Source organism: Prionailurus bengalensis, chromosome B1 (genome assembly GCF_016509475.1).
Source record: "Prionailurus bengalensis isolate Pbe53 chromosome B1, Fcat_Pben_1.1_paternal_pri, whole genome shotgun sequence".
NCBI classification, from domain to species: Eukaryota; Metazoa; Chordata; class Mammalia; order Carnivora; family Felidae; genus Prionailurus; species Prionailurus bengalensis.
This window is the reverse complement of record NC_057344.1, coordinates 114,076,833-114,089,171: the sequence shown is the minus strand read 5'-3', so window position 1 is coordinate 114,089,171 and position 12,339 is coordinate 114,076,833. Positions and strand designations below refer to the sequence as shown.

The window sequence follows — 12,339 nt, the reverse complement described above, 5'->3', positions numbered from 1 at the left end:
CAGCTTCTGTCTCTCAGAACTGTTTTCTCAGGGACCCGAGAAACTACTCTTTGACATGCAGACGTTCAAGGAAGTGACTCCTGCTCTCAGTCCCGGCTCGGTGGGTGCCTTGCCCTGACTTGTACACTGCCTTTTGTTTGTTTCTCTTTTGAATAAGTGCCAGCCAAAAACCCAAATGGCCTAGTCACCTTAACCAGCCATCTCCATGCCCAGTTTTTGTGGATTTCCACTTCCTGGACTCTGCTAGCTTAAGCCCCTGGTGTTCCCCTCCCTCCCTGCAAACGCCCAGCCACCTATGCACAGATAGAAGTTGACTGAGTTGAGTTCACCCTGGGCTCTCTTCCTTATTGCGGTAGTTACTGAATAAAATCTATCCATGTCACTTTATTTAGTGTCTGGCCTTGTTTGCCCCTGATACACTCCACAGCTTGGGACAGAATTGTACCCCATCTGTACCTTTCCTCTGTATGCAGACCTTTTAAATGTCAGTACTTTCTTCCTCAAAACAAAAGGGCTCTGACTGTTCTGCAAAGCTCAGAAGCCTGGAAGGGAACTTCTACTTTTCATTTCTTCTTGGCAGCTTTAGTTTGGAATGTAGAAGGGATTAAAGACCACAACAGAGTTTTGAAGGTGGTGGATGGAAATGGGAGGGAAGTAACTCGAGGACTCTGCTGGCAGGCCCTGGAGACTCACTGGGCTGGTCCTGACTCTCCACAGTCATAAACCTCCCTGGCTCCTCGAGTGTGCTGCTGGTGGGCGGGTCCGTCTGCTTGTTCTCGCCTGTCCCCCACCTCCAGTTCTCTTCCAGTGCTGGGCAACAAGTATAACCCTCAGAAAAGGGGCATTACAGCCCAGCCGTGTGGGAGCTTACAGATCCACAGAGGCGGCAGGATCAAGAGAAATCTATAAGCAAAAGAACTTCATTAAAACTCGTTCTCCGTATGAACCTCCTTTCAGATCTGCATCTTGTTGAAAAAAACTTACACTTTACTTTTCAAATGTATATCATACTTTTGTTTACACGTTAGTACCCCAGCTCCCCTCCCCTGTGGATCCTAAAATAACTTTTGGATAGATGGTTGGGGCTTGAGGGGAGGGATCTTAGATTGAACTCAGGTATAGAGATGAGTCCATAAACTATAAAGGGTTACAAACTGAGGTGAGGCCTTCACCTGGATTCTGGTAGACGGATACCTTACTTTTCCTGTATGAAGATTTTTAAAGAAACAGCAAAGTCCTATTACAAAAGAAAAAAAGAAAAGACCGAAACATAATGAATTTTAAACCTACTGTCTGGTAATTTATCATCCCAGACTGTCTTTCTGTGGGAGAGACCAAAGGAATCACGGGAGACGGGAAGAAAGGCCAATACCGAATGCCTCCCTCGGAGCTGGAGTGCCCAGGTGGCCAGCCACAGGCACTCAGATTTGGTTCCCTACACTCAGAGACCCTGAAGGAAAAAAATGTGGTGACTGCCTATGTTTCCCTTGTCTCTTCTCAGAAAAACTGAGTATGGAGCATGCCGCCGACATGGAAAATGTGAAATCCTTGGTTCACAGACTGTTTACAGCTTTGCATTTAGAAGAGTTTCAGAAAAAGAGAGAGCACCATTTACTGGAGAAAATTGACCACCTGAGGGGACAGCTGCAGCCTCTTGAACAGGTTAGGAAGCATCACGGTTGAGTCGATTGAGTGCGTGCCACGTGAGCATTTTTGCGAATGCTCCACGTACGCTCATTTTCTCCTTTGATCCTCATGAGCCTGCGCCTTTGGTAGTGTTATCTTTGCCATTCTCGAGATGAGGAAGCTGGGGCCGCCAGCGCACGTGGCAGATACATGGCAGAGCCAGAACATGAACTCCGGTGGCCCGGCTGGAGCCGCCATCTTTAACTCTGTGCTGTGCTTCCTCTCCAAGGCCCCGGTGTCTCTGTAAATGAGTAGAGTGGGTGCGGGGATGCACTAGCTGGAGCACCACCAGTTTCTTTTTGGAGGCGAATAGGCCCAGGGCCGCAGCTCTGCTTAACAGATTTACAGCCAGAGGTTAGCGATGGCCTCCTCACATCTGAAGGTAATCACTGGTGGAGAAAAAATAACTTTTGGGGGAAGAACAGGCAGGAGTCTGTACCTTTTAATTTAAGGGAAGAAACGGCATCTTTTAAACCTTGGATCCCACTTGCGATTTTTAAAAATGGGTGGGTGGCTGTGTATCTTTGTATCTGAATAGGAAGTTTCTGGAAATAAAAGAAACTTTTAACTGCGTCTTCTAAGATACATGTGCCCATGTATCGAGGGGTTGGCAGAGAGACTTTTTATTTGTTGGATTGTGTACCCACATTTTTATTTTTTAAAAAGTTGGTGATATATTGTATCAAGATTTAAAAATCTAAAAAGGTGACCAGCGGGAGGTTTTCCTCCTCCTAGCATATCCCCCCACCCATGAGTCATTTTAGATTTCCTTTATCTGTATATCCACAAGTACAAATAAATTATCTTGTTCCTTTCTTCAGAAAAGGGCATATGCTATTACATATTATTCTTCCCTTTTTTCACTAACGGTGTATCCTGGAAAGATCTCCATCTATGTACATGGAGAGCTTCCTCACTATGGCTACGTAATAGCTTGGATATATAGATATATGGATCATTGTCACTCTTTTACCCTTAAGAATCTGTAATGAACCACGCGTGCACAAGTATATCTATAAGCTGCATTCCTAGAAGTGAAATTGCTGGGTCAGAGAAAATAGGCATGTAATTTTAGGTTTCAGAGGAGAACGTCTTGAGTTTTTCATCGTATACCCTTCTATACTATTTAATTTCTCCCCCTACAAGTAGGTATTACCTTTATAATTTAAAAAGTGACTCATTAATGAGCTGATTTAGAAATAAGTGATCACTCATTAATGTGTATGTTTCATAACCTGTTCCTAAATCAGACCTCTTTAAAGTGGTGCAGATACATACTATTTTACTTTTGTTCCTTCTGCTTTTATTTCCCCTTACGTTGGTGCACTGTAAATTGAACTAAGCCGTTTTTCCCCTTCAGATAAAGGCTGGAATCGAAGCTCGCTCAGAAGCCAAAACCAGTGGACTTTTGTGGGCTGGATTAGCATTGCTCTCCGTTCAGGGCGGGGCGTTGGCCTGGCTCACTTGGTGGGTGTACTCCTGGGATATTATGGAACCAGTGACATACTTCATCACATTTGCAAATTCCATGGTCTTTTTTGCATACTTTATAGTCACTCGACAGGTGAGTAGTTTGTTAGGACCATGGTAAGTTTAGGACATGTTTTGCAAATAATTTTTTCTGCAACTCAAATAATGAGTGATAAATCCTTTTTATTTACTGAATTGCTCTCTGAGTTTTTATAAGCTGATAAATTTTATTGCTTTTCATGAGAATAGAGATTTGTATACAGCATGGAGAAACTATAACCTCTATAGGGAAATAGTACAGCCCACAAATTTCTTTTCTTTTTTTTTTTAAGTTGATTTATTTTGAGAGAGAGGGAGAGAGCAGGGGAGGGGCAGAGAAAGAGAGGGAAAGAGAGAATCCAAAGCAGACTCCAGCCATCAGCACAGAGCCCGATGCGGGGCTCGAACTCACAAACTGTGAGATCATGACCTGAGCTGAAATCAAGAGTCGGACACTTAACTGACTGAGCCACCCAGGCTCCCCCACAAATTTCTCTATTGAGATAAACACATCAAACTTTTTTCTCTGTCTTTATTTTATAAATAAAATTGAATACGTATTGCAAAAACACTCAGTAACTTTAGCTTTATTACATGACTATTTTGCCAAAACAGTTTCTTTTGCTCCTTTCTGTCCCAATATGTGTGATTTCTTTTCTCAGCTTGCTTGCTTTTGAAAGCAGCAGCTGATCTCAAGCAAGACAAAATGTTTAACTCGTGTTGCCTTATGCTTGCTCTGTTGGCCACTGCAAATATTTTACTCATCTGCCGCCTTTTGCTTTAGTGTTGCTAAGGCAAGTATCTTTCTTGCAGAGACATTATGTTCATTTAAAACATGTTCTTTTTTTGTTTTTCCTTTTAGGATTATACTTACTCAGCTGTTAAGAGTAGGCAGTTTCTTCACTTCTTCCATAAGAAATCAAAGCAACAGCATTTTGATGTGGTGCAGTACAACAAGTTAAAAGAAGATCTTGCTAAGGTACTTTAATGCAGATACAACATCTTCTAGCTGGTCTTATTTGGGAGCCGGAACTTAGTATGGGGGAAATACAAGTTAAATCTTGGTCCTCAATAGACTTCTGTGTACCGTGCTTTGCTCAGTGAAAATGTTGACCAGTGTGATGCTGATTTCATATCCTAGGGTTTTGTTCTCGACTCCTGTATTCTATATGAGGATAGCTTTTAATGGGTATGGGGAAGTGTCTTAAATGACTTTGAGATAGTAAAATAATAGTTTTCAATAGCGGTGTTATTTCTGTTCACTCTCTGAGTGTGTGTTTTTAAAGAAAACAGTCTAATATCAAGCTCAACTTTCAAGAACATAAAAGAAAGACTTTTAGGAAGGTGAAGACTGATAAAGAATTTTAAGCTTCTTGAGGCACTTGTAAAAAAAAAAAAGCTTCTTCTCCTTAAAAATGGAAGATTCAATACGGTATTCGTCCTTTCATCTTTTCCATCTTTCTGGTGAGAAAACAGAGGTGCTTAGTTACTTGCCCAGGTGTACACTGTTAGAAAGTGGAGAAACCAAGGTATGAATCCAGAAGTTTGACACTGGAGCCTGTACTTTTAAGTCTTCCACACAATACATGTCTCAGGCAGCTTTTATCTCTGGCCTACCAGCAGACTCCTTAGTTTTGTTCAGATGGTAGCTTTCAACATGTTTACTAGATTTTTGATTTTTCTTAGTAATTTTAGAGGAAAAGTTTTGGTAAAAATCTCTTCCCATTGCTCAGTGCATGCTCATTTAATAGCCAATATTCATAATATCTCTTGTTATCTGTACCTTCTAAACTACTCATCCCTCAAATTAAAAAATATAGATCTGTCGATCTATATATATCTACGTAGATATATATAGATCGATAGATCGATAGATTGATAGATATAGATAGTCCTGGAATTAAATTTGTAAGTCAAGAATTGGAGATAACCTTTAAATAATTTTTTTATGTCTTTATTTTGAGAGGGTGCATGCACAAGCCGGGGAGGGGCAGAGAGGAGGAGAGACACAATCCGAAGCAGGCTCTGTGCAGTCAGTGCAGAACCCCATGTGGGGCTCGGACTCACGAACCGTAAGATCGTGACCCAAGCCGAGATCAATAAGCGTCTGACTCTTACCAAGAGTCGGTAAGCGTCTGACTCTTGGTTTGGGCTCAGGTCACGATCTCACGGTTCGTGAGTTCGAGTCCCGCGTTGGGCTCTGTGTTGGCAGTGCAGAGCCTGCTTGGGATTCTCTCACCCTCCATCTCTGCTCCTCCCAGCTTTCTGTCTCTCTCTCAAAATAAATAAAATTTTTTTTAATTCTGTAAAATCACTACTTGGGAAAAATACAACGATTTTATTTTTAGGGAAAAATACAACGATTTTATTTTTATTTAGTGTACAGTCTTACATTTGAATGATCTAATCCAAGAAGCCTAAGGGATGTTCTTCCAACTAGTTCATGGCAGTGGGCACTTAGGATTTAGAGTAGTACCTGTGAAGTATTTTTTTTAGGTAATAAAGTTGAGGAAAAAGGGAGATTGATAGGTCACAAAGTGGTTTTCTTTTCAGATAAACAGAAAAACCATTATAAAGGGACAATGAACATAATAAGAACTTGAAGGATGTATCAAAACCTTAAGTTCCTCTTTTCTAAAGGGTCCCTATTCACTGAAATACTGTAGACATTTGCCACTAGTCATTATAAATGTTTATTAAGCTAAGGATACACTAAATTTACATATACATTTACTCCTCTCATGCAGTAATGCCCTGTTTCTCATTCTCTCTGATCACGTACTTTTTCTTTTTCCCATTGACAGGCTACGGAATCCCTGAAACAGGTGCGCCACTCACTGTTTGCGAATGCAAGGAGAGAAAGTCCATGAAAAGAATTGATCTTACATTTCTAAATGTTATTAAATTTTTCCGGTTATGTGTTGATTCTGCAACTTAGAAACTGGAACTTTGAGTCCCTTAGTTCCTTTGGATTTGATCGTTTCAATCTCTTTTGTTAATTAAAAAAAAATGTGAACATAGGTATTCTTTGAAGTTCTCACTTGAGATTTTTGGTTTGTGGATTCGCGTGACTTGTCCGGGATTAATGCGGGGAGGAGCTTGGACGCGCCCATCAGAGTCCGAGCAGCTGCCACTGTAGTCAGGTACTTGAGCTAAGAGTCCTTTTCCGTCTGGGTTGTGTTCATTCTCCTGCAGAGGAGTGGTCTCTGTGTGTGGCATTCGCTTTCCTTCTTAGGCTTCCTTTAGAATCGTCTTGTCATTAACTTATTTTTAAATATATCATAATAATTGGAAGATCTTTATCATTAAATATAGTTTAAGATTATAAGATGTTATCTGAAATGTTTCATCTGAACTAATACTTACTTAGATCCTACTCATGTTTCATACTAGCTATGCTGATTGGTGTGAGGTAATACCTCATTATGGTTTTGATTTGCATCTCCCTGATAAGTGATGTTGAGCATCTTTTTCATGTGCCTATTGGCCATTTGTAGGACTTCTTTGGAAAAATGTCTGTTCAGGTCCTGTGTCCATTTTTTACTCAGATTGGGGTTTTGTGTGTACGTGTGTGTTGAATTGAATGAGTTCTTATATAGTTTCAATATTAATTTCAATATTAATCCTTTGTCAGGTATGTGATTTATAAATATCTTCTTCCATTCAGTAGGTTGCCTTTTTAAAAAGTTTTGTTGGTTTCCTTTGTTGTGTAAAAACTTTTATAGTTCTGTTTATTTTTGCTTTTGTTGTCCTTGTCTGAGGGCAGGTGCTCAGACCAGTGTCCCAAGAGCTTACCTACATTTTTCTTATATTCTCTTCCTAGTTTTATGATTTCAGTTCTCACATTCAAGTCTTCAAACTACTTTGATTTTATTTTTATATATGGCCCAGTTTCATTCTTTCGCATGCAGCTGTCCATTTTTCCCAATACCATTTATTGGATTTAGGATTCTTTGTTCTAGTTCTATGAAAATGTCATTAGTATTTTGATAGGGGTTACATTGAATCTGTAGATCGTTTAGGCACTATGGACATTCTAACAATATTAATTCTTCCAGTCCATCATCATGGTATATCTTTCCATAAAGGCTTTTTTAAGTGAGAGTTGAAACCTATACAAGAAGTGATAATTCATATGTAGATGAATTTGTATGACCAAGTACAAGAGTACTCTGAATTATACAAATGAGTAAGAATGTCAATTAGAAAAATTAAAACATGGATTTCAAATATTTTATTAAGGGGAAACAACTAGTTTTTGGGTTTCAAAAACCTTTAAAAACATTATAAAACTTTTATAAAAACTTCACAGAATACAAATTTAAATCTTCCAGATATTTTTGAGTAACCTTGAGATTTACTATAAAAATCAAGTATTACAAATGTTTGTGTATTTTTATTTATAGTAATTCCCTGAGGATTTCATTTCATATATATCAACCCCTTTAATATCAGCATGTCTAATACCAACATCAACTATTTTAAGTTCTCATTAAACCTTAAAACATTTTAAACTGCTATACCATAAGCTTCCACCTTAGTGATATTTATATAAAAGGACAAGAAAATCTGTTTTGAATATAGACAAGATACATAAAACACAATTATTCCTATCATTTGGATTTTGGAAAGAAATACAGCTTCTTAGTAAGCATTGAGGCAAAGCAGGGAACCTGCTTCTTTCCAATTGCAGTTGGGTCTTTGCAAAAGTCCACTCGGCGCTGAGAAACTTTCCTGTTCACCAGGGTGAGGAGCTCTGTGAACTCTAAGGAGGAGCCAAATTTTCCCAGCATCTCACACAAATCCTGAATGTACCACGAGCCATTCACAGTTTCCCGATGAGAATAATAACCTAAATGATAGGAGCAAAAAGGGCACTGAAGTTTCTCTGGCTTTCAGTTATGGTGACTGAAAAACCCCTTTATAATTCACCATTACAGAAGTGTAAGTTCTCAAAAATTCTTGAAGACTAGGACGTGTCAATGACAGCTTTAAAATTTTTCTTGGTTGACTACTATGAGAAAAGGGATTAATTTATATAGTTTTATAAAAATGAGGTTAGCTCTATATAATTTCCTCCATTTCCTAAAAATTCCCAAGAAAATAGTTGCCAGGCAGTGGTTTTTAACACAAGAGATCAGAAAGAAAAACACAGCTTACTGCACAAAGAACAACGGTCATCACAGGAGTTTCAACAACACTTTCTGTGAATATTATTACAACACTATCAAAATGAATGTTAGCAGCCTATTACCAATTATTGGATGTAACTTGTAGCTTAAACCTAGTTCTCAGGAATGACTTTTCTAGAAGTTACTTTACACTTGATGTATCACCCTGTGCCGAAGGTGTGACCGAAGATGTGAACTTCACGATCAAATCACCTTGATCAGATAAATACCAGTCTCTCCAGTCAAGGTGAGGTGAAACTAATGGAACTCAAGTCAGGAAACCAATTCTGTTTGTACTAAACACACACCCACCTTCTGCAACTGAGTAACACATGAGAAAGTCTGCTCCAGCAGGCAGTGTGGAAACTGAGGCCGCATCCACCTGGGTTATGTTGACATCCAGCATGTTTTTTTGATGATCCACTACATCCAGAGGAATGACTGGCACATCATGCTGGTCTCCCCGACATGCCTACGAGACAAGGAAGAAAACCATTTCCTTTTCTAACCTATTTTTTTCTTCCCATGGCTTAATGTTTACAGTGAATGTATAATTGAGCACATCTTAACATCAACAGAAGCTACTTTATAAAACTTCAAAAAACATGCAGTCAAGTTTTAGAGCAAATTCACCTGACAGTTTTTCCCTACTCATTTTTTTTTTTTTTAAATGCTTGAGAGAGCATGAGCCGGGGAGGGTCAGAGAGAGGGAGAGAATCCCAAGCAAGCTCCATACTGTCAGCCAGAGTCGGGGCTGTCTCAGGAACCATGAGATCATGACCTGAGCCAAAATCAAGACTCAGACACTTTTGACTGACTGAGCCACCCAAGCTCCCTTTTAATTAAGGCCTTTAAAAAACTGGCATCCTCGGGGCCCCTGGGTGGCTCGCTCAGTTGGTTGGTGTCCGACTTCAGCTCAGGGCATGATCTCACTGCTTGTGAGTTCTAGCCCTGCGTCAGGCTCTGTGCCGACAGCTTGGAGCCTGGAGCCTGCTTTGGATTCTGTGTCTGTGTCTCCCTCTCTCTCTCTGCCCCTCCCCCACTCGTGTTCCGTCTCTCTCAAAAATAAATGTTACAAAAATTTTCTTTTTAAATTGTCATGCTCAACCGCACACCAGACTGTGTTGATTGAAAGGTACAGTGTGGAGGAGAAAGCCTCTGGTTTTAAGTTTCTTACGAAGTAACCACACCATAGCACCAGACCCACCCCTTCTTTGAAAAGCTACTGTATTTGCCCAGCATTTCTGTTGAATCAGGGAATACACGCCCAGATAGGGTGGTGCTTGCCTAGCTGCTGCAATACATTGTCAAAGTAGGGCTAAAAGGACGCCACCACCTGACCTGAGAAGACCTCTTTTAATATGCCCTTTTCCTTTCGCTTACACTGTATAGTGAGGTCTCAAATTCTTAGCCATTAATTTTCACACAAAGGCTAACGTTAATTTCTACTCTTAAATGCCTATTATGGGCTGAATTTTGTCACCCCTTCCCATTTGTATGCAGAAGTCCTGTCCCTCACGATCTCAAATGTGACTGTATTTGGATATATGGCCGTTAAAAAAGGTAAAATTGAGGTCTACAATGATCTTAATCTATAGTTGTCTATAAGCGATCAGGACACAGAGATGCACAGAGGAAAAAAGGCAGCCACCTCCAGGCCAAGGAGAACGGGCACCTTGATCTCAGATTTCTAACCTCCAGAACCGTTAAGAAAATTTCTGTTGTTTAAGCCACCCAGTCTGTACTTTGTTCTGGCAGACCTAGTGAACTTCATCCAGTGACCTAGTAAGATTTGGTTGTGGTAAGTGCATCCCTTGTTCTGAAATGGGTTTTTGTAAGCTTTTAAAGAAAAAAGCCCAGAGTGATTTCAGAGTTGTCTGATAAATAGAAGATCTCCAATATTCCACTTTTGCAGGGAGATTTTAATCTTACTTTGTATTACCAAGCTTATTTTCAGACCTAGAATTTGATGCCATTACTTGCCCAATCAGTTGCAGTAAGAAAAAGAGCCAGCCTACTGAGGACTTGCAGGTGTTCGGCACTGTTCTAAGTGCTTGTTAGGCCACGCTGTTTTATCCTCACAACCAGCCCGTGAGGCAGTGCTCTTATACCCCCCTTTCACAGATGCAGTCAAATGCTCTACCCCTGAGCTATACCCCCTCCCCTTTCACAGATGAAGAATTGGAGGCAGAGAGAAGTAACTTGGCAAAATATTTTCTTCCTTCGTGGCCATCTCCCCACAGCGGCTCGCCACTTTGTGTCTCTGACAGTGCTGGCCACTCCCTTTTTCCCTGAACTCCCCCCCCCCCCCATTCTCTGGACCATCCCCCTCAGTGTCTCTCCTCTGCTCATTCCTCAGTGGCGTCCCTCAGGGCTGTTTTGCACTCATTTCTCAAGCTATGCTTGGCATGGGTAAACTCATCCACTCCCGTGGCTACCACTGTCATTCATCTCGTTAACTCTCAAATTTATTTCTCCAGCCTAGCCAGGCTGCATGTAGAGCTGTTAACTCCCAACTGCATGTGACAGATACTTTAATGCAGTTCCCAACAAGAAACCACGATCATCCTTAACTTCTTATAGATGCCCCTGCTCGCTTCCCTCAAGGTGTTATGGCAGGTTGAATGTGGCCATGCCTTCCATGCCGTTTATGGAAATACCGAATTGCGGCACTGGGACATCAGGAATTCTCCTTTGTTCGAACTCCTTATTGATGTGGTGAGTGAGGTTATTCGGGCCAAAAATTGTCTTCATCCCTAATACCAGCTTGAAGGAAAAAGGTGGAGGGATGAAGCAAGCTAGAACAGGAACTCTGCCTGCATTCTGCTCACTGGCCTCCAGGCCTGGTGCTCTTCAGTCAGAGACCCCTTCACTGACAGCTGCACCTGACACTGGGCCAGGCCAGAGGGTAGCACATTAGTTACTTTGAGTCCTTTCAAAAATTTTTAACATTTTTTGATGGGGGGGGGGAGGGGCAGAGAGAGAGGGAGACACAGAATCTGAAGCAGGCTCCAGGCTCTGAATTGACAGCACAGAGCCCGACGCGGGGCTCAAACTCACAGACCGTGAGATCATGACCTGAGCTGAAGTCAGACGCTTAACCGACTGAGCCACCATTTTGAGTCCTTTCAAATGTCAACCCAAGTCAAAAAGAAACAGAAAAAAAAAGTTTAAATTAAAAAAAAAAAATTAATGTTTATTTGTGAGAAAGAAAGAGCATGAGCAGGGGAAGGGCACAGAGAGGGAGACACAGAATCGAAGGCAGGCTCCAGGCTCCAAGCTGTTAGCACAGAGCCCAGTGTGGGGCTCAAACTCACAAACCACAATATCATGACCTGAGCTGAAGTTGGACACTTACCTGACTGAGCCACCCAGGCGCCCCAGAAACTGAAAATATTTATTCCTTGTTAAGAAGGAACTACTACTAATTGCAACTCTGGCTAGGAGGCCAAAGGGGCCTTTCCAGTTACTGGAGAAGGTTACTTTCTTTTTTTTTTTTTTTTTTTAATTTTTTTTTTTTCCAACGTTTATTTATTTTTGGGACAGAGAGAGACAGAGCATGAACGGGGGAGGGGCAGAGAGAGAGGGAGACACAGAATCATTAACAGGCTCCAGGCTCCGAGCCATCAGCCCAGAGCCCGACGCGGGGCTCGAACTCACAGACCGCGAGATCGTGACCTGGCTGAAGTCGGACGCTTAACCGACTGCGCCACCCAGGCGCCCCGGAGAAGGTTACTTTCAAAATTGGCTGGTGCTCTTTATAATTACATGTATATGGGGCACCTGGGTGGCTCAGTTGTGAACGTCCAACTTCAGCTCAGGTCATGATCTCGTTATTCGTGAGTTTGAGTCCCACACTGGGCTGTCTGCTGTCAGCACAGAGCCCACTTCAGATCTTCTGTCCCCCTCTCGCTGCCCCTCCCCTGCTTACACTCTCCCAAAAATAAATCTTAATAAATAAAAATAAAGCTAG

General features: G+C 41.3%; 2 protein-coding genes across 11 annotated transcripts in view; one reads left to right on the top strand and one right to left on the bottom strand.

The window, feature by feature from the left end:
* Window positions 1–12,339, top strand: part of MCUB (mitochondrial calcium uniporter dominant negative subunit beta) — a 108,073-nt gene that overhangs the window by 85,208 nt on the left and 10,526 nt on the right. For 4 of the 5 annotated variants that reach the window (XM_043570573.1, XM_043570583.1, XM_043570601.1 and 1 more), the window contains 3 exons: window positions 1,502–1,662; window positions 3,047–3,250; window positions 4,058–4,174. In XM_043570573.1, the coding sequence (XP_043426508.1) occupies window positions 1,502–1,662; window positions 3,047–3,250; window positions 4,058–4,174 (482 nt within the window). The remainder of the gene's footprint in view (window positions 1–1,501; window positions 1,663–3,046; window positions 3,251–4,057; window positions 4,175–12,339) is intronic. The other variant, XM_043570590.1, reaches the window with a different exon arrangement.
* Window positions 7,415–12,339, bottom strand: part of PLA2G12A (phospholipase A2 group XIIA) — a 43,186-nt gene continuing 38,261 nt past the window's right edge. For all 6 annotated transcript variants that reach the window (XM_043570615.1, XM_043570660.1, XM_043570642.1 and 3 more), the window contains 2 exons: window positions 8,679–8,838; window positions 7,415–8,047 (listed from right to left, as the gene is read on the bottom strand). In XM_043570615.1, coding sequence (XP_043426550.1) covers window positions 7,809–8,047; window positions 8,679–8,838 — 399 coding nt within the window. In that variant the 3' untranslated portion in view covers window positions 7,415–7,808. The remainder of the gene's footprint in view (window positions 8,048–8,678; window positions 8,839–12,339) is intronic.